The sequence below is a fragment of the Nomascus leucogenys genome, chromosome X (assembly GCF_006542625.1).
Source record: "Nomascus leucogenys isolate Asia chromosome X, Asia_NLE_v1, whole genome shotgun sequence".
Lineage (NCBI taxonomy): Eukaryota > Metazoa > Chordata > Mammalia > Primates > Hylobatidae > Nomascus > Nomascus leucogenys.
Genome location: NC_044406.1, coordinates 66,332,879 through 66,354,325, shown reverse-complemented (window position 1 = coordinate 66,354,325; position 21,447 = coordinate 66,332,879). Strand labels below are relative to the sequence as shown.

At 45.2% G+C, this 21,447-nt stretch overlaps 1 protein-coding gene and 1 pseudogene across 7 annotated transcripts in view; one reads left to right on the top strand and one right to left on the bottom strand.

The window, feature by feature from the left end:
* The window catches only part of UPRT (uracil phosphoribosyltransferase homolog), a 36,712-nt gene that overhangs the window by 8,092 nt on the left and 7,173 nt on the right, over positions 1 to 21,447 (bottom strand). For 4 of the 5 annotated variants that reach the window (XM_030806395.1, XM_030806394.1, XM_030806396.1 and 1 more), the window contains exon 2: positions 6,274 to 6,316. In XM_030806395.1, coding sequence (XP_030662255.1) covers positions 6,274 to 6,316 — 43 coding nt within the window. Of the gene's footprint in view, positions 1 to 6,273; positions 6,317 to 17,098; positions 17,136 to 21,447 lie in introns of those variants that run through there. The other variant, XM_030806398.1, reaches the window with a different exon arrangement.
* The window catches only part of LOC100595828, a 28,791-nt pseudogene continuing 18,963 nt past the window's right edge, over positions 11,620 to 21,447 (top strand). The window contains exons 1-2 of one of the 2 annotated variants that reach the window (XR_001115015.2): positions 11,620 to 11,780; positions 11,857 to 14,488. The product of XR_001115015.2 is annotated as an interferon-stimulated 20 kDa exonuclease-like 2 pseudogene, transcript variant X2 (transcript). Of the gene's footprint in view, positions 11,781 to 11,823; positions 14,489 to 21,447 lie in introns of those variants that run through there. The other variant, XR_004028649.1, reaches the window with a different exon arrangement.

Below are 21,447 nucleotides of genomic sequence, written 5' to 3'. Positions count from 1 at the left end.
TAAAAGAGGATTCTTTTCTTTGAAGAGCCTAGATCTTTTCCTCCTAGTAACAGTCCTCTAATGAGTCTTACCTCCTATCCCCATCCCCTCCAACACTGGGACAGAAATTAGTGTGCCCAACTCTTACAGGAGAGCATAAAATCAGAAGAGTGACTAAAACATAAAGAACCCAACGGCCTGCCTGCCTGCCTTCCCTCCCTCCCTCCCTCCCTCACTCCCTCCTTCCTTCCTTCCTTCCTTCCTTTCCCTCGTCGCCCAGACTGCAATCTCCTCGGCTCGCTGCTGCCCGCGCCGCGGACTGCCTGGGACTGCCGCCGTGCGCCACCGCTGCCTGCTTTTTCTCGTTTGGCTGCAGGCGCGCGGTCGCCATGTTGGCCATGCTGCTCACCGGCTCCTGACGCCGAGTGCTCTGCCCGCCTCAGCCTCCCGAGGTGCTGGGACTGCAGACGGAGTCTCGCTCACCCGGTGCTCGGTGTTGCCCGGGCTGGAGTGCGGTGGCGTGGTCTGGGCTCGCGGCAGCCTCCGCCTCCCAGCCGCCTGCCTTGGCCTACCAGGGTGCTGGGATTGCAGCCCCTGCCCGGCCGCCGCCCCGTCTGGGAGGTGGGGAGCGTCTCTGCCTGGCCACCCATCGTCTGGGAGGTGAGGAGCGCCTCTGCCCAGCCACCCATCGTCTGGGAGGTGAGGAGCGCCTCTGCCCGGCCACCCATCGTCTGGGAGGTGAGGAGCGCCTCTGCCCGGCCACCCATCGTCTGGGAAGTGAGGAGCGCCTCTGCCCGGCCGCCCCGTCTGGGAAATGAGGAGCGCCTCTGCCTGGCCGCCCCGTCTGGGAAGAAGTGAGGAGCGCCTCTGCCCGGCCGCCCCGTCTGGGAAGTGAGGAGCGCCTCTGCCCGGCCGCTCCGTCCGGGAAGAAGTGAGGAGCGCCTCTGCCCAGCCGCCCCATCTGGGAAGTGAGGAGCGCCTCTGCCCGGCCGCCCCGTCTGGGAAGAAGTGAGGAGCGCCTCTGCCCGGCCGCCCCGTCTGGGAAGTGAGGAGCGCCTCTGCCCGGCCGCCCCGTCCGGGAAGAAGTGAGGAGCACCTCTGCCCTGCCGCCCCGTCCGGGAAGAAGGGAGGAGCCCCTCTGCCCGGCCGCCCCGTCCGGGAAGAAGTGAGGGGCCCCTCTGCCCAGCCGCCCCATCTGGGAAGTAAGGAGCGCCTCTGCCCAGGCACCCATCGTCTGGGAAGTGAGGAGTGCCTCTGCCCGGCCGCCCCGTCTGGGAAGTGAGGAGCGCCTCTGCCCGGCCACCCCATCTGGGAAGAAGTGAGGAGCGCCTCTGCCCGGCTGCCCCATCTGGGAAGTGAGGAGTGCCTCTGCCCAGGCGCCCCGTCCGGGAAGAAGTGAGGAGCGCCTCTGCCCGGCCGCCCCGTCTGGGAAGAGGTGAGGGGTACCTCTGCCCGGCCGCCCCGTCTGGGAAGTGAGGAGCACCTCTGCCCGGCCACCCATCGTCTGGGAAGTGAGGAGCGCCTCTGCCCGGCCGCCCCGCCTGGGAAGTGAGGAGCGCCTCTGCCCGGCCGCCCATCGTCTGGGAAGTGAGGAGCGCCTCTGCCCGGCCGCCCCGTCTGGGAAGTGAGGAGAGCCTCTGCCCGGCCACCCATTGTCTGGGAAGTGAGGCGCGCCTATGCCCGGCCACCCATCGTCTGGGAAGTAAGGAGCGCCTCTGCCTGGCCACCCATCGTCTGGGAAGTGAGGAGCGCCTCTGCCTGGCCACCCATCGTCTGGGAAGTGAGGAGCGCCTCTGCCCGGCCGCCCCGTCTGGGAAGTGAGGAGCACCTCTGCCCGGCCACCCATTGTCTGGGAAGTGAGGAGCACCTCTGCCTGGCCACCCATCATCTGGGAAGTGAGGAGCGCCTCTGCCTGGCCACCTATCGTCTGGGAGGTGAGGAGCGCCTCTGCCCGGCCGCCCCGTCCGGGAGGAAGTGAGAAGCGCCTCTGCCCGGGCACCCCGTCCGGGAAGAAGTGAGGAGCGCCTCTGCCCGGCCGCCCCGTCTGGGAAGTGAGGAGCGCCTCTGCCCAGCCGCCCCGTCTGGGAAGTGAGGAGCGCCTCTGCCCGGCCGCCCCGTCTGGGAAGTGAGGAGCGCCTCTGCCCGGCCACCCACCGTCTGGGAAGTGAGGAGCGCCTCTGCCCGGCCGCCCCGTCTGGGAAGTGAGGAGGCCTCTGCCCGGCCACCCGTCTGGGAAGTGAGGAGCGCCTCTGCCCGGCCGCCCGTCGGGAAGGAGGAGGCCTCTGCCCGGCCACCCACCGTCTGGGAAGTGAGGAGCGCCTCTGCCCGGCCGCCCCGTCAGGGAAGCGAGGAGCGCCTCTGCCCGGCCACCCACCGTCTGGGAAGTGAGGAGCGCCTCTGCCCGGCCACCCACCGTCTGGGAAGTGAGGAGCGCCTCTGCCCGGCCACCCACCGTCTGGGAAGTGAGGAGCGCCTCTGCCCGGCCACCCACCGTCTGGGAAGTGAGGAGCGCCTCTGCCCGGCCGCCCCGTCGGGAGAAGTGAGGAGCGCCTCTGCCCGGCCGCCCCGTCCGGGAAGAAGTGAGGAGCGCCTCTGCCCGGCCGCCCCGTCCGGGAAGAAGTGAGGAGCGCCTCTGCCCGGCCGCCCCGTCGGGAAGAAGTGAGGAGCGCCTCTGCCCGGCCGCCCCGTCGGGAAGTGAGGAGCGCCTCTGCCCGGCCCCCCGTCTGGGAAGTGAGGAGCGCCTCTGCCCGGCCACCCACCGTCTGGGAAGTGAGGAGCGCCTCTGCCCGGCCCCCCTCTGGAATGAGGAGCGCCTCTGCCCGGCCACCACCGTCTGGGAAGTGAGGAGCGCCTCTGCCCGGCCACCCACCGTCTGGGAAGTGAGGAGCGCCTCTGCCCGGCCGCCCCATCGGGAAGAAGTGAGGAGCGCCTCTGCCCGGCCGCCCCGTCGGGAAGAAGTGAGGAGCCCTCTGCCCGGCCCCCCATCCGGGAAGAAGTGAGGAGCGCCTCTGCCCGGCCGCCCCGTCCGGGAAGAAGTGAGGAGCGCCTCTGCCCGGCCGCCCCGTCGGGAAGAAGTGAGGAGCGCCTCTGCCCGGCCGCCCCGTCCGGGAAGAAGTGAGGAGCCCTCTGCCCGGCGCCCCATCTGGGAAATGAGGAGGCCTCTGCCCGCCCCCCGTCTGGGAAGTGAGGAGCGCCTCTGCCCGGCCGCCCCGTCTGGGAAGTGAGGAGCGCCTCTGCCCGGCCACCCACTGTCTGGGAAGTGAGGAGCGCCTCTGCCCGGCCACCCACCGTCTGGGAAGTGAGGAGCGCCTCTGCCCGGCCACCCCGTCTGGGAAGTGAGGAGCGCCTCTGCCCGGCCACCCACCGTCTGGGAAGTGAGGAGCGCCTCTGCCCGGCCACCCACCGTCTGGGAAGTGAGGAGCGCCTCTCCCGGCCACCCACCGTCTGGGAAGTGAGGAGCGCCTCTCCCGGCCACCCACCGTCTGGGAAGTGAGGAGCGCCTCTGCCCGGCCGCCCCATCTGTGAAATGAGGAGCGCCTCTGCCCGGCCACCTATCGTCTGGGAGGTGAGGAGCGCCTCTGCCCGGCCGCCCCGTCCGGGAAGAAGTGAGGAGCGCCTCTGCCTGGCCGCCCCGTCCGGGAAGAAGTGAGGAGCGCCTCTGCCCGGCCGCCCCGTCTGGGAAGAAGTGAGGAGCGCCTCTGCCCGGCCGCCCCGTCTGGGAAGTGAGGAGCGCCTCTGCCCGGCCGCCGTGTCCGGGAAGAAGTGAGGAGCGCCTCTGCCCGGCCGCCCCATCTGGGAAATGAGGAGAGCCTCTGCCCACCCACCCGTCTGGGAAGTGAGGAGCGCCTCTGCCCGGCCACCCCGTCTGGGAAGTGAGGAGCGCCTCGGCCCGGCCGCCCCGTCTGGGAAGTGAGGAGCGCCTCTGCCCGGCCGCCCCGTCTGGGAAGTGAGGAGCACCTCTGCCCGGCCACCCATCGTCTGGGAAGAAGTGAGGAGCGTCTCTGCCTGGCCGCCCCGTCTGGGAAGTGAGGAGCGCCTCTGCCCAGCCGCCCCGTGTCTGGGAAGAAGTGAGGAGTGCCTCTGCCCGGCCGCTCCGTCTGGGAGGTCTACCATGGAGGCCAGAAGCAATGTGGGGGCTGGACGTGGTGGCTCACGCCTGTGGTCCCGGCACTCTGGGGGGCGAGGCGGGTTGATCACTTCGGGCTAGGAGTTCGAGACCAGTCTGGCCAACTTGGCGAAACATGAAAAATACAACAGACAAACCAACCAACCAACTCAGTGACAACAAAACAGGTCTACCCTGGAGTCATACTCTAATTTTTTCTATTTTCCTCCCTTTCTGATCCCTTGTCCCACTTTCTTTTTCTTCCTCTTCCTTCTCCCTCTTCTTTGTCAAATAGAGGATTGAGTTATTATCACTGATCCACATAAAGTCCCTCTCTACCTTATTTTAACTCCCACCCCCCATTTCTATTCCCCGACTTCCCATGTGTAACCTTCCTAATATGTTTGATACGCATCTTTTTGTTTGTATGTATTTTTAGAAAATGTTTATTGTTTTTGTGTGCAAAAAAAAAATTAAAAAAAAAAAAGAACCCAACGATCTGAGGGCCAAGGAAGCCAACCCTGACAAATTCAGGATAAAATTAATATATAATATATATTAATGACATGTGCTGCAGGAGATAGTGTACTAGAAATCCTCAAGAAGATAAACCTAAATAGCTCCAGTCTCTACCACAACCACAACAGACCCTTTCTCACCCCATATCAGGACCTTCAAAGCCACCTGCAGAGAACAGAGAGAGGTCCAAATCATCATCCCCTCAGGCGAATTATGCCATAGGTCCTTACTATCTCGTTGGGCTAAGATTATGCTTGCCCTTTCAGGGAAGCATCTTACAATAACCATGAACTTAACTCCTACTTTCTATAGAAAAAGAGCATAAGAACAGCAAAAGAAAGAGGAACCATTTTCTACCAGTAAACACCAAAACAGAAGCCATTAAGATACAAGTTCTTCAAGCCTGTTCTTTCGGTTTGATAAAAGCATAAAAGACAGAATGACCTAACTATTGCTCTAGGAATGTCAACCACATTTATCTTGTTACTATCCAAGGGTTATTACTGCCACTGAAAACTCAAATAATTTTAAATAAAATTGGTCTCTGAACCAAGAATATTTATAATGAAAAGCAGAACAGGAGTTGTCTATGCTCTTTTGGAATAAATTCCTCAGGCAAAACCTAAATGAAAAGTTTCATGCCTTTTTTTCACATTCCTTTTAATCATCTACCTTAATCTGATTATAACTTTGGGGCTAAGAAGCCACGTTCATTCCTTTCTTTCCCAAACTAAATTTGTACTTAGTTTGTAAATCTAGTATTTAGATCATAAACACCATGAGATTAGGGACCATGCCTACATTCTTCACTACTGTATCTCATCTCTCTGGACACAGCCTAGCACAATGCCTGATTCACACAAGTTTAGTGAAATACATTCATGAAATATACACTAAACTTCATGAATATACACTAAATATAAATATACATTAAACTATATATAAATATAAATATACACTAAACTTCCCTGAATGTAATGTATTTTCTGCTGTGGATTAAAACTAATAGCCACAGCAGAAAACATGTCAACCTCACTTCAAGCACTGAGCATGCTTAGATATTAACACAAGAAGAAAACACAGTGCTTACCCTGAAGACAAACCAATTTGGACTGAGATCCTCTCAGATCCCACTAGCTAAACAGAACTGGGCTTGGTCAATCCTTAATAGGAAGTGCCTGAGGAAAGCATAGACAGTCAAATGTACTATTTCACATGTGAAGGCTAGTACAGGAAAGAAGAGGCAAAATAAGCCTCCCCCTGCCGCCGCCATAAACTACAAGAAATATATATTTTTGTACATTCGTTGGATACCACAAGTGTAACTATGAGGTCTCCTTACATTTTTGGTTTTCTTTTAATGTACTTCACTGCCCTAAGAGGAGGCACTTAAGAATTGCTGAGACTCAAGTTCCCAAGATCCATTTGAGAGGTAGTGGTATCTCAGAAATACAGGGAATTAGTTCATGGGTAATGCTTTGTGGTGAAAAGTATTGAAGTAGATCTTTAATGCAACAGTGAAACAATATTTCATTAGCCTAGCAAGATGATGGTTACTTAGCACAATCTCTTTCAGCCCCAGAATGCTCTAGAACAAAAATATCCCGTGGTCTACCATGGTTATATCACTAGGCAAAACAATGAAATGAAAATGAAAAGCCCCCACCTACCAAACGATCCGCAGAAAACATGAAGTCACCTCTACTGGCTGTCCTAAAAAAAGATAATACAAGTTTTAGTCTAAATTAGAGCTTTATGTTATTTAATATGTACAGTAACACTGATATTAAGACCTATAACATACTAAAAGCTTAAATGCTTACATGTACAGACTATTACTGAGGCAAGATACTTTTTACTAGGATACAGGCACCTAAATGAGATGACTTGATCAATAATGAAAATGCTTATTTGATACCAACATTAGAGACTGGAACTGAAAAGATCATGCAGTCCCCCCACTGAGCTGCCCAAGTACATATTAGTCAACCGGGAGATGAACAAGTTACCCCTGGAGGGTGAGAGCAAGCTCAGAGCTAAAGTTGAGAGGAAACTTTGCAGTAAGAAAAGCAGTTTCTCCCCATTCTCCCCCTCAATTCACCTTGATCTAAACCCCACATTACCAAGATAAGTAACCCATCTACTTTGTAATCCTTTTTGGAACTAGAATGGTACCAATAAATAAATCCTCTACTTTTGCTACTGCTTTCAAAAACATATAAACTAATTTCTGAGAACTCATTCTCAAATAATTGATAATTTGTTCCTTTTGACTGTTTTTTCAAATGAGTACTTCATTCCCTTTCTGCCATTTTCCTGTCCATTTCCCCTGGTCAATATCCTAAGGGAACCAAGTAATAATAATCCAGGGCTACGTCTACCCACAAGCTGTTAACGAGCCAAAAAGGGAATGTTAAATAACTGATGTTATTTCTGTACATAAAAATGTGGTATTGTTCCTCATCCTTCTTCCACATAAGTTAAATGATCTGACTGAATGGATTGATTTACAGCTTACATACTTAAAAATCTCCATCTGCCTATCTATGGACTACCTAAAGTATTCTCCAAAACAGCCTCAAAATGATATATGCAAACACATATTATCTCAGTATATCATTAATTTCCACTCTTTTGCCTCAAGTTGCATTTGATTTCTCTGAGATGGAAAAAGCAATGAAATAGCCCGGACACAAATGGCATTACGTTTCTTAGAGTAACCACAGTTCTATCATACTACAGATATTAGCTCTCTAAAATATAAACCACAATTGAGCAACAGCAAGAATATAGGTCTGTGTTGTTTATTTACAAAAATTCCTTAAACTCAGAAAACTCTATCCACACATACCTACACACACACAGAGCCCCTTTAAAAGAGGCTCAATTTCATGTACTGTGGTTTTCAAATATAAGACTATACAATTACACCAGCACCTTTCATTTATATAATTAATCTTCACTACAGTGAACTACAAAAAATACTGAAACCTACTGCTCTGTTTACTAGGTCTATACAAACTTACCTAGGCAGCCAGAACATAGTTTTTCCAACAAGAAAGAAGTCTGGATTTGACTTAAAGACATATGCAGTGTTATATATTATAGGAGACACCTAAAATGTCAGTTTTAATTCTGAACAGTTGGATATCACTTTATTACAGAGAAACAGTATATTAGGTTAAGTGATCAGAGTCTCCCAAATCTGTTATTTTACTTTGGAATCAAACATTTTACCACCTTTCACACCCTCCCCCACAAACAAAATCAGCCTCAGCTGATAACTTTTGCATAATAAGCACCTGCTTTCTCTATATTCCAAAAAAGGTACACACTATGAGAACCTAATATGAGCTGTTATCTCTTGACAGCTATTTGACCTCCAATAAAATCATTTACCACTCCAAGTAACTCTACTACAAGCTGTAATTACTTACCTATTTCCTGCTGTATAGACAGACTTCAGATCCATACTACTCATTTTAAATCCATTTAGAAATTAAAGTATATCTAGAATACAATAAGTTGACCTCTTTTTTTTTTAAAAAAATTCCACAATGGCCTTCAATATCATATTTAAATCTTTAACATTGTTAAGACTAGAGCTTCATAAAGCAGATATTTACTTGTTGTATCAATGAAGCTGCATGTATTCTCTGAGGCTCTATTTTAGACAAAACACTAGGCTGAATTATTTGTTAACAGGGATGTTTTAATATGAACCAGACTCCAGATCTTCTTCATTCCACACACTTCATTTTAAATCATAACCGTAATCTCTCCTACTGGAAAAAAAGCTTTGAAAGACACATTAATTATCTTCTATCTGATAATAGTTCCAAATAAAGTCTAATGTAAAATAATCACAATGTAAAAAACACACACACATCCCTGGAATATTTTTAACTATATCTAAACAACCAAATATCAAATATTTAAACAGATAATGATATCCAGGCACTTGTAATCCAAAGTATAGATATCTAATTAATGTTAAGCTGAGCACATTTTAAATTGTACAAATCCCAAGCAGGTTTAGCGATGCAAATTTAACCATATCTGAGAACCCACTTTTCGTCACACCTCCTCACATAAACAAATGTGTCACACACCTGTAGCAATAAGACAAACGCCAAAGGCAGTCATTTTAAAAAGTGATCTTCACACTGAAACAACAAAAGAATGGGATTCATACTGGAAGCCAAATCCTGATTTTTTAATTTACTTTTTTTCAACTTTTATTTTACATTCAGGGGGTACATGTGCAGGTTTTTTACCTGGGTGTATTGCATGATGCTGAGGTTTGGGGTACAAATGATCCTATCACCCAGGTACTTAGTATAGTACACAACAGTTAGTTTCCCAACTCTTGTCCCCCTCCATCCTTCCCACATTTAGTAGTCCCCAGTGTCTACTGTTGCCATCTTCATGTCCATGAGTACCCAGTGTTTAGCTCCCATTTATAAGTGAGAACATGCAGTATTTGATTTTCTGTTGCTGTATTAATTCGCTTAGGATAATGGCCTCCAGCTGCATCCATGTTACTGCAAAGAACATGATTTCATTCTTTTCTATGGCTACATAGGATTCCATCATATATATTTACCACACTTTCTTTATCCAATCCACTGTTGATGGGCACCTACATTGATTCCATGTCGTTGCTATTGTAAATACTGTTGTGATGAACATACAGGTGCATGTGGTTTTTTGGTAGAACAATTTGTTTTCATTGGAATATTTACCCAGTAATGGGATTCTTCGGTCAAATGGTTTCTAATAATTTGAGAAATCTTGAAACAGCTTTCCACACTGGCTGAACTAATTTACATTCTTACCAACAGTGTATAAGCATCTTCTTTTCTACACAGCCTTGCCAAGATCTGTTGTTTTTTGACTTTTTAATAATCACCATTCTAATGGGTGTGAGATGGTATTTCATTGTGATTTTGATTTGCATTTATCTGATGATTAATGATGATAAGCATTTTTTCATATGTTTGTTGGCTGCTTGTATGTCTTCTTTTGAAAAGTGTCTGTTTATGTCTTTTGCACCTTTTTAAGGGGGTTGTTTTTCGCTTGTTCAATGTGTTTAAGTTCCTTACAGATTTCTGGATATTACACCTTTGTCAGATTCAGAGTCTGTGAATATTTTCTCCCATTCTGTAGGTTGTCTGTTTACTCTGTTGATAGCTTCTTTTGCTGTGCAGAAGCTCTTTAGTTTAATTAGGTCTCACTTGTCAATTTTTGTTTTTGCTGCAATTGCTTTTGAGGACTTTGTCATAAATTCCCAAGGCCAATGGTAAGAAGGGTAATTACTAGGTTTTCTTCTATGATTCTTGTAGTTTGAGGTCTTACATGTAAATATTTAATCCATCTTAAGTTTTCTACATGTTGAAAAGTGGGGGTCCAGTTTCATTCTTCTGCATATGGATAGCCAGCTATCCCCAAACCATTTATTGAATAGGTAATCTTTCCCTATTCCTTATTTTTGTTGGCTTTGTCGAAGATTAAATAGCTGTAAGTCTGTGGCTTTATTTCTGGGTTCTCTATTCTGTTCTATCAGTCTGTGTGTCTGTTTTTTCACCAGTACCATGCTGTTTTGGTTACTGTGGCCTTGTAGTATAGTTTGAAGTCAGGTAATGTGATGCCTCCAGCTTTGTTCTTTTTGCTTAGGATTGCTTTGGCTATTCTGGCTCTTTTGGGGCTCCATGTGAATTTTAGAATAGTTTTTTTTTCCAATTCTGAGAAAAATAATGTTGGTAGTTTGAGAGGAATAGCATTGGATCTATAGATTGCTTTGGGCAGTATGTCCATTTTACCAAAATTGATTCTTCCAATCCATGCGCATGAAATGTTTCCTACTGTGTCATCTATGATTTCTTTTAGCTGTGTTTTCTAGATCTCTTTGTAGAGATCTTCATCCCCTTGGTTAGATGTATTCCTAGGTATTTTTTTGCAGCTATTGTAAATGGAACTTTTTTTCATTTATTTACTTTATAGATATGGGGTCTCACTATATTGCCCAGGCTGGTCTTGAACTCCTCAGCTCAAGTGATCCTCCTGCTTTGGCCTCCCCGTGTGCTTGGATTACTGGCATGAGCCACTGTGCCCAGCCCTGTAAATATGATTGTGTTCTTGATTTGGCTCTCAGCTTGAATATCATTGGTGTATATAAATGCTACTGATTTTGGTACATTGATTTTGTATTCTGAAATATTACCGAAGTCATTTATCAGTTCCAGGAGCCTTTTGGTGGAATCTACATGGTTTTCTATGTATAGAATCATATTTTCCATGAAGAGAGATAGTTTGACAACTTCTTTTCCTATTTGGTTGCCTTTTATTTATTTCTCTTGCCTGATAGCTCTTGCTAGCACTTCCAGTACTGTGTTGAATAGGAGTGGTGAAAGTGAGTATCCTCGTCTTGTTCCAGTTTTCAAGGGAAATGCTTCCAGTTTTTGCCCATTCAGTACAGTGTTGGCTGTGGGTTTGTTATAGATATATGGCTCATATTATTTTCAGGTATTTTCCTTTGGTAACTAGGAAATGATTTTTGGAGGGTTTTATGATAAATGGATGGTATACTTTATCAAAAGCTTTCTCTGCAGCTGTTGAGATGATCATATATTTTAAAATTCTTTTTATGTGTTGAATCACATTTAGTGATTTGCATATGTTGAATTTTCCTTGCATCCCAGTAATGGCACCTACTTGATCATAGTGAATTAACTTTTTGATGTGCTGTTGAATTTGTTTCGCTAGTATTTTGTTGAGGACTTTTGCATCTATGTTCATCATAAGTGGCTTGAAGTTTTCTTTTTTCATTGTGTCTTTGCCAGGTTTTGTTATCAGAGCGATGCTGTATTCATTGGATTCACAGAATGAGTTAGGGAGGAGTCCTTCCTCCTTGATTTTTTTGGAATAGTTTCAGTAGAATTGGTATAAGCTCTTGTATGTCTGGTAGAATTCAATTGTGACTCTATCTGGTCCAGGTCTTCTTTAGGTTGGTAGGTTTTTCACTACTTATTCAATTTTGGAACTTAATGTTGGTCTGTTCGGGGTTTCAATTTCTTCCTAATTCGGCTTCCGGTCTTAGCTGGACCCATCTGGGAGGTAGGTTTGTGAGTGTGAGAGATCAATCTGTACCGCGGGCATCCGACATATGCTTATCCAGGTGGGCTGCCTCGAGCCTCAATCCCACCCCTGCGCTGGCCTAGGAGCTCAGTTACCAGGGTCACTTTCTTCCCCAGGGTATACTACAGACCTCCACATGCTGGACAGTAGGATTCAGCAGAGAATGAGTCCCACATCCTCTTTTCATCCATAAGCCACTCTTCCCAACTACTCTTCCGCCTTCCATTGTCCCTATGTCTACTTTACTGCTCAATCTGGATTTTGGGGAACCTCCTCCCAAAAAGGCATTAGAAGGAAATGCCAAGCACCGAAATTCTGTCAAGAAGTGGAGGCTTTTAGAATGGAGAGGCTTTCTGAGTAAAAAGAACCAACCCCCTAGCAAGGCGCCTAAGTTGCACTCTGAATCTCCAAAGAAAGGGGAAACTCCTACGGTGGATGGCACTTGGAAGACCCCTTCCTTCCCAAAAAAGAAGAAGACAGCTGCCTCCAGCAATGGGTCAGGACAGCCCCTGGACAAGAAAGCTGCAGTGTCTTGGTTGACCCCTGCCCCTTCAAAAAAGGCTGATTCTGTTGCTGCTAAAGTAGATTTGCTGGGGGAGTTCCAGAGTGCCCTTCCAAAGATCAATAGCCACCCAACCCACTCTCAGAAGAAGAGCTCCCAGAAGAAATCCTCTAAAAAGAACCGTCCTCAGAAGAATGCCCCACAGAACTCCACCCAAGCTCATTCGGAGAATAAGTGCTCCGGAGCATCCCAGAAGTTGCCACGGAAGATGGTGGCAATTGACTGTGAGATGGTGGGCACAGGACCAAAGGGGCATGTTAGTTCCTTGGCTCGATGTAGCATTGTCAACTACAACGGAGATGTGCTTTATGACGAGTACATTCTTCCCCCCTGCCACATTGTGGACTACCGAACCAGGTGGGGTGGTATCCGGAAGCAGCACATGGTGAATGCCACACCCTTCAAGATTGCTCAAGGCCAGATCTTGAAGATACTTGCAGGGAAGACAGTGGTGGGGCATGCCATCCACAACGACTTCAAAGCCCTTCAGTACTTTCACCCCAAGTCCCTCACCCGTGACACCTCCCATATCCCCCACCTCAACCAGAAGACTGACTGCCCGGAGAATGCCACCATATCTCTGAAGCATCTCACCAAGAAGCTGCTAAACTGGGATATCCAGGTTGGGAAGAGCGGACATTCCTCTGTGGAAGATGCCCAGGCCACCATGGAGCTGTACAAGTTGGTTGAAGTTGAGTGGGAAGAGCACCTAGCCCAGAATCCCCCTACAGACTAGTGGCAGTGGGGACGCTGGTGATATGGGGAGGCAGAGGCAGTGCCCAGAGAAACAGGGCAGTGGACCAATGGACAGCTCCACCAGCTCCACATCTTTGGAAGCTAGATTTGTGGGGAGAGAGAAGCTCTACCCCAGACTTAATACCCATTGAAATTTCACCTCAGGTGTTGTTTCCTGTGTCTGGTTAAGTGTCCCATGGAAGGGGGAAGCCTTCACGTCAGAACCCAGCCCTATACCGTTTACTTCTTAAATGGTGCTAACCACAGGTGTCCCAGGGTGCTCTGTGCCAGTTAAGATTTTTAACTTTCAAGGGGCAAGGCATACTGGGAAACATAGTTTCCCAAACTGCCTTATCACTTGGGTGGACATATGTCTCCTTTTATGCCTTTTGGTCTTGAGTAATTAACAGCATCCTCTTCCATGCTCAGAAGTGTTCTGGTTGGGGCCAGGCATGGTGGCTCACGCCTGTAATCCCAACACTTAGAGAGGCCAAGGCGGGCGGATCACCTGAGATCAGGAGTTCAAGACCAGCCTGGCCAACATGGCAAAATCCCGTTCTCTACTAAAAATACAAAAAATTTGTGGGGTGTGGTGGCGGGCGCCTGTAATCCTAGCTACTCGGGAGGCTGAGGCAGGAGAATCGCTTGAGCCCAGGAGGCGGAGATTGCAGTGAGCCGAGATAGCGTCACTGCCCTCCAGCCTGGGTGACAAGAGTAAGACTCCATCTCCAAAAAAAAAAAAAAAGAAGTGTCCTGGTTGGCTAATAAATTGTGCAGTCCCTGCCGGGCACAGTGGCTCACGCCTGTAATCCCAGCACTTTGGGAGGCCGAGGTGGGCAGATCACGAGGTCAGGAGATTGAGACCATCCTGGCTAACATGGTGAAACCCCGTCTCTACTAAAAATACAAAAAATTAGCCGGGTGTGGTGGCAGGCACCTGTAGTTCCAGCTACTCAGGAGGCTGAGGCAGAAGAATGGCATGAACCCAGGAGGTGGAGCTTGCAGTGAGCCGAGACTGTGCCACTACACTCCAGCCTGGGCCATGGCCACAGAGTGAGACTCCGTCTCAAAAAAAAAAAAAAAAAAAATTATGTGGTCCCTTTCCATGTCACAGACTCTGCTTTTGGCTCAGAGTCTATATCTAGCCTGTGTCAGGATATTGCCTGTTCTTCCCACGTTGACTTCCAGAGCAGCCATCGCTGGTGAGCTTTAGTTCTTCTTAGGGTTCCAAGGCATTAGAAGTAAGAGTGTAGTTTGGAAATCAACTTTTGTGATTTAGGAAAGCTGTCTCTTTCCTAAGGTAATAGGGGGTTTATTTCATTTAGGCCCCAATTGGTAGGTTTTAAAATAATTTATAAAGTGTTTTAATAATTTGGTTGTCTTTTTTACCTTGCTAAAGCAAGTCTCTAAAAACTCAAATTATTCCCTTGATAAATTTTTATAATGGAAAAAAAATTTCTTCCTAATTCAATTTTAGGAGAATGTTTGTTTCCAGGAATGTATCCATTTCCTCTAGATCTTCTAGTTTTTGCATCTAGGGTTGTTCATAATAGTCTCTGAGGATCTTTTGTATTTACATGGGATTATTCATAATGTCACCTTTGCCTTTTCAGGTTGTGCTTATTTGGATCTTCTCTCTTTTTTTCTTTGTTAATTTAGCTAATGGTCTATCGATTTTGTTTATCCTTTCAAAGAAGTAACTTTTGACTTTGTTGATCCTCTGTATGAATTTTTGTGTATCAATTTCATTCACTTCCACTCCGACTTTAATTATGTATTTTCTTCTGCTAGCTTTGGGGTTAGTTTTTTCTTGTTTTTCTAGTTCCTCTAGGTGTGACATTAGATTGTTAATGAGATCTTTTTAACTTTTTGAGGTGTTTAGCACTATAAACTCTTAATGCTGCTTTTGCTGCATCCCAGAGATTTTGGTATGTTGTGTCTCTGTTTTATTTCAAAGAATTTTTTGCAAATCCCCAATTTAATGTGGACTTGTTAAACCTGACTCTTTCCTAAATATTAAGTGAGACTGTCTATAAAGCACTTTAACATTTCCTGGGGCTGTAGCAATTGTATATATTTAAAAATATCTACATCTCATAGTAGACCCAAACCAACATGAAACCTTTTAAGAGTCTCACTGATCTTTCTTTTAATAAACTAATATTTACTTATCTACAAGATATAGAAATATGAAAAAGAGGAATGTTTTTATAATATTAAAATGTTAAGATTGGGAGCTTCTCCCATTTTCTTACTAGGCCTCACTACTACTAGTACTATTACTATTACTACAACTTCCAAATGGAGGGATTCTCCCCTGGGATAATTACAACTTCAATTCTCACAGCAGATATTGACATTTTATCACTCATTCTGTTTCTTCTCTCTATTCAGAATACACTTAACAACCCTCATCTTTTTTTTACAAAAATCAATTTAACAACTACATATACATACATATGTGTGTGTGTGACATATATATATCCTAAATCACAAAGACTTAAGTATATAACTCTTCTATAAAAAGGTCCATAAATTACAGGATGTACCTAATGTTACACACATATTACTACCTTCTTTTCCAGAGGCCACCATTTATTAAAAGCTTCCTTGGTGCCCAGTAGTAACCACTTTTGGTATATTGTCTCATCTAATCCTCATACAATTTAAGAAGTAGATTTTATTATCACTACCACTTTAGCAATGAGAACAGTGAGGCTTCCCAAAGTAAAGTCAGGTTCTTTAAAGCCTGGAGCTCTCCAATTCCAAGTCTCTGAGAAAAGCAATGACTTATATTTTGCCCTAATAAGAGAATGCTTACTACTAAAAGGTAGCCAATTTTTTAGATGTCCTTTTATGATACTTCTCTCCCTGTGAATCAGATTGATATGTATATACAGTGCAAACAACAAAACAATAAAAGAGTCTGGGAGGCAAATAAAACATCATTAAAATATTCCTTCTGAAGAGGGAAAAGTTTTTATAACATGGCTTGTAAAATATGTACTAAGGTTACCACATACAAGAATACACCCTTTCCAACAATGACTAAAGCAAAATCTCATGACTTATCACCTAAAAACAACTTAATTTAAATAAAATGCTAGTAGCACTGAATTAGTTGTCATTTCAAAAGTTTAAATATATCACTCTCTCTGGGAGGATTATATACAAAGTTTGTTTGTAGCATATGGGGCGAGGGGCAGGTTGGGTGTTGTAGTTGGGCATAGGTTTGCCAGATTAAGTAAATCAAAATCAGGACCCACCCCCCCACCCCCAAGTAAATTTGTATTTCAGAAATCCCATGAAATATTTAGGACATACTTAACATAAAAAATTATTCATTGTTTATTTGAATTCAGATTTAACTGAGCATCCTGTACTTTGCCAGGCAATCTAAGTTGAGGAGGAAGAATTAAATGGACTCAAACTCAGCTCTAATGTGCTTTTTTAGGTTTTGTGCAACAAGTTAAAGGAAAGTACAACAAAAAAGCTTTTCTGGCAGGTTTTAACCAAAGGAATGTTTCATTTAAAGTTAATGTTTAGTGAAAACATGAGCTTTACATCCATAACTACTTTATTATTATGTGAGCACTAAAATATAGTCCCAAAGTTGTCATAGTATACAGATGATTTATGAATGGTTTTCCTTCTCCTTCCTTTACCTTCACAAAAATAAATCCCCAATGAAGAATTTGGAGCAAACTTAACCAAAAGCAAAAAGTTTAAAAAAAATATATTATGTTACTATTTTTTTTTTGCCAGGTGCAAGTCATCAAGGCCACAGCACTTTAGCGCCTTCTTAATAAACTCATAGAGTGTCAATAACTATTTACCTGCACCTCAAAGCTGCGTTCAATGTGAACATTCAAAATAGGACAGAGGAGAAGACCCACAGACCCTCTTAAGGAAGCGAATTGCTCCTGCAGGACCTGGGAGACACCCCAAATACTGTGAGTGCCCCAAATGTGGAAGTGGGAAAGGGAGACCCTCCCCTCCCAAACACACACCCCCACTGAAGAATCTGAAGGTCTGTTTGCGGGAGAAATGTATGACCTTACCTGGAGCTGAGTCAATTTAGAGAGCCGAGTGAAATACAGGGGTAGAGGAAGCAGCAGAAAGGCCCTGGAAGCTTGCTGGGTCCCCAAGCAGCCCATTCCTGCCTGACAAAACAGGGATCCATCAGGAGGGAGGCCAGAGGAGCAGGGGGTAAATCTCCACAGGGAGAAGGAAATCTCTAGCTGAACTTTGTAACAATTTCAATGGGGCGAGAATCCTCCTGGCCAGAACTCGGGGGAGGGCACAAATCCAGTGTGCAGACTCCACAGGCAGGGGAAGAAGTTTTTCTTTCTCAACTTGGAGGCGGGTAGCCTGGGCAATTTTTCAAGCCAGTCATGCCCACCACCTGGAAACAGACTTGGGGCTGTTGGAGGGGGCATGGTGGGAGTGAGACCAGCACTTCGGTTTACATGGGAGCTGGGTGAGTCCTGTGACTCCTGGCTTTCCCCCACTTCCCTGACAACCTGCAGAACTCAGCAGAGGCAGCCATAATCCTTCTAGGTACACAACTCCAGTGACCTGGGCATCTCGACCCCATCCCCTATGGCAGCCAAAGCAAGACTGGCCCAAGGAGAGTTTCAGCTCAGACACACCTAGCCCTGCCCCCACCTGATGTTCCTTCCCTACCCACCCTGGTAGCAGAAGACAAAGGGCATATAATCTTAGGATTTCTAGGGCCCCACCCACCACCAGTCACTCTCCATACTACTACAGGTGATGCTCTCTGGAAAGTGCCACCTCCTGGCAGGAGGCCAACCAGCAAAAAAATAGAACATTAAACCACCAAAGCTAAAAACCATAATGGAGTCCACTGCACCCCCTTCCACCTCCACTGGAACAGGCACTGGTATCCCTGGCTGACAGACCCATAGACAGTTCACATCACAGAACTCCACGCAGACAACACCCAGTACCAGCCCAGGGCTGGACAGACTCTCTGGGTAGCTGGATCCAGAGGAGAGACAACAATCACAGCAGTTCAGCTCACAGGAAGCCACATCCATAGGAAACGGAGGAGAGTACTACATCAAGGGAACACCCCGTGGGACAAAAGAATCTGAACAACAGCCTTTGGCCCTAGATCTTCCCTCTGACAGAGCATACCCAAATGAGAAGGAATCAGAAAACAAACCCTGGTAATATGACATAACAAGGCTCTTTAGCAGCCCCCAAAAATCACACTAGTTCACCAGCAATGGATCCAAACCAAGAAGAAATCCCTGATTTACCTGAATAAGAATTCAGGAGGTTAGTTATTAAGCTAATCAGGGAGGCACCAGAGAAAGGCAAAGCCCAATGCAAGGAAATCCAAAAACGATACAAGAAGTGAATGGAGAAATATTCAAGGAAACAGATAGTTCGAAGAAAAAACAATCAAAAATTCAGGAAACTTTGGACACACTTTTAGATATGGGAAATGCTCTGGAAAGTCTCAGCAACTGAATTGAACAAGTAGAAGACAGAAATTGACAGCTTGAAGACAAGGTCTTTGAATTAACACAATCCAACAAAGACAAAGAAAAAAGAATAAGAAAATATGAACAAACCTCCAAGAATTCTAGGATTATGTTAAACAACTAAACCTAAGAATAATCAGTGTTCCTGAGGAAGAAGAGAATTCTAAAAGCTTGGAAAACACATTTGGAGGAATAATTGAGGAAAATTTCCCCAGCCTTGCTAGAGACATAGACATCCAAATACGAGAAGCACAAAGAACGCCTGGAAAATTCATCACAAAAAGGTCATAGCCTAGGCACATTTTCATCAGGCTATCCAAAGTTAAGATGAAGGAAAGAATCTTAAGCGCTGTGAGACAAAAACACCAGGTAACCTATGAAAACCTATCAGATTAACAGCAGATTTGTCAGCAGAAACCCTACAAGCTATGAGCTATCTATCTTCAGCCTCCTCAAACAAACAAACAAAAAATCAGCCAAGAATTTTGTGTGCAGCAAAACTAAGCATCATACATGAAGGAAAGATATAGCCTTTTTCAGACAAAGGCTAAGAGAATTCACCATTATCAAGCCACCACTACAAAAACCGCTAAAAGGAGCTCTAACTCTTGAAACAAATCCTGGAAACACATCAAAACAGAAACTCTTTAAAGCATAAATCATGCAGGGCCTATATAACAAAAATACAAGTAAAAGGCCAAAGCTAAAAACAACAAAAAAAGAAGTACACAGACAACAAAGAGCACGATCAATGAAACAGAACCTCACATTTCAATACTAACATTGAATGTAAATGGCCTAAATGCTCCACTTAAAAGATACAAAACCGCAGAATGGATAAGAACTCACCAACCAATTATCTGCTGCCTTCAGGAGACTCACCTAACACATGAGGACTCACACAAACCTAAGGTAAAGAAGTGGAAACAGACATTTCATGCAAATGGACACCAAAACCGAGCTGGAGTAGCTGTTGTTATATCAGACAAAACAAACATGAAAGCAACAGCAGTTAACAAAGACAAAGAGGGACATTATATAATGGCAAAAAGCCTTGTCCAATGGAAAACTATCACAATCCTAAACATATATGCACCTAACACGGGACCTCCCAAATTTATAAAACAATTACTAACAGACCTAAGAAATGAGTTAGACAACAACACAATAACAGTGGGGGATTTCAATACTCCACTGACAGCACTAGACAGGTCATTAAGACAGAAGGTCAACAAAGAAACAATGGATTTAAACTATACCTTGGAACAAATTGACTTAACAGATACATACAGAACATTTCATCCAACAACTGCAGGATACATATTCTATTCAACAGTGCATGGAACTTTCTCCAAGACAGACCATATGATAGGCCATAAAACAAGCCTGAATAAATTTAAGAAAACTGAAATTATATCAAGCACTCTCTCAGACTGCAGTGGAATAAAACTGGAAATCAACTCCAAAAGTAACCTTCAAAATCATGCAAATACATGAAATTAAATAACCTGCTCCTGAATGATCACTGGGTCAAAAACAAAATCAAGATGGAAATATAAAAATTCTTCAAACTGAATGACACATACCTCCCAAATAATGACACAACCTCCCAAAACCTCTGGTATACAGCAAAGGCAGTGCTAAGAGGGAAGTTCACAGCCCTAAACACCTACATCAAAAAGACTGAAAGAACACAAACTGACATTCTAAGGTAACACCTCAAGGAACTAGAGAAACAAGAACAAACCAAACCCAAATCCAGCAGAAGAAAGGAAATAACCAAGATCAGAGCAGAACTAAGTGAAATTGAAGCAAAATATATATGTATATAAAAGATAAATGAAACAAAAAGCTGGTTCTTTGAAAAGATAAATTAAATTAATAGACCATTAGCAAGATTAACCAAGAAGAGAGAAAATCCAAATGACCTCACTAAGAAATGAAACAGGAGATATTACAACTGACACCAGAGAAATACAAAAGATCACTCAAGGCTATTATGAACACCGTTACACACATAAACTAGAAAACCCAGAAGAGATGGATAAATTCCTGAAAAAAATACAACCCTCCTAGCTTAAATCAGGAAGAATTTGATACCCTGAACAGACCAATAACAACCAGCAAGACTGAAATGGTAATTTAAAAATTACCAACAACAAAAAAAGTCCAGGATCAGATAGATTCACAGCAGACTTCTACGAGACATTCAAAGAAGAATTGATAACATTCCTTTTGACACTATTCCACAAGACAGAGAAAGAGGGAACACTCCCTAACTCATTCTATGAAGCCAGCATCACCCTAATACCAAAACCAGGGAAGGATATGACCAAAAAAGAAAACTACAGACCGATATCCTTGATGAACGTAGATGCTAAAATCCTTAACAAAATACTAGCTAACCAATTCCAACAGCACATCAAAAAGATAATCCACCATGATCAAGTGGGTTTCATACCAGGGATGCAGGGATGGTTTAACGTGTGCAAGTCGATAAATGTGACACACCACATAAACAGAATTAAAAACAAACATCACAGGATCATCTCAATAGATGCAGAAAAAGCATTCAACAAAATGCAGCATACCTCCACGATTAAAACTCTCAGCAAAATCAGCATAGAAAGGACACAACTTAATGTAACAAAAGCCATCTATGACAAACCCACAGACAACATAATACTAAATGGGGAAAAGTTCAAAGCATTCCTTCTAAGAACTGGAACAAGACAAGGATGCTCACCCTAACCATTCCTCTTCAACATAGTACTGGAGGTCCTAGCCAGAGCAATCAGACAAGAGAAAGAAATAAGGGGCACCCAAATTGATAAAGTGGAAGTCAAACTGTCACTATTTGCTGATGATATGATCTTTTACCTTGAAAACCCTAA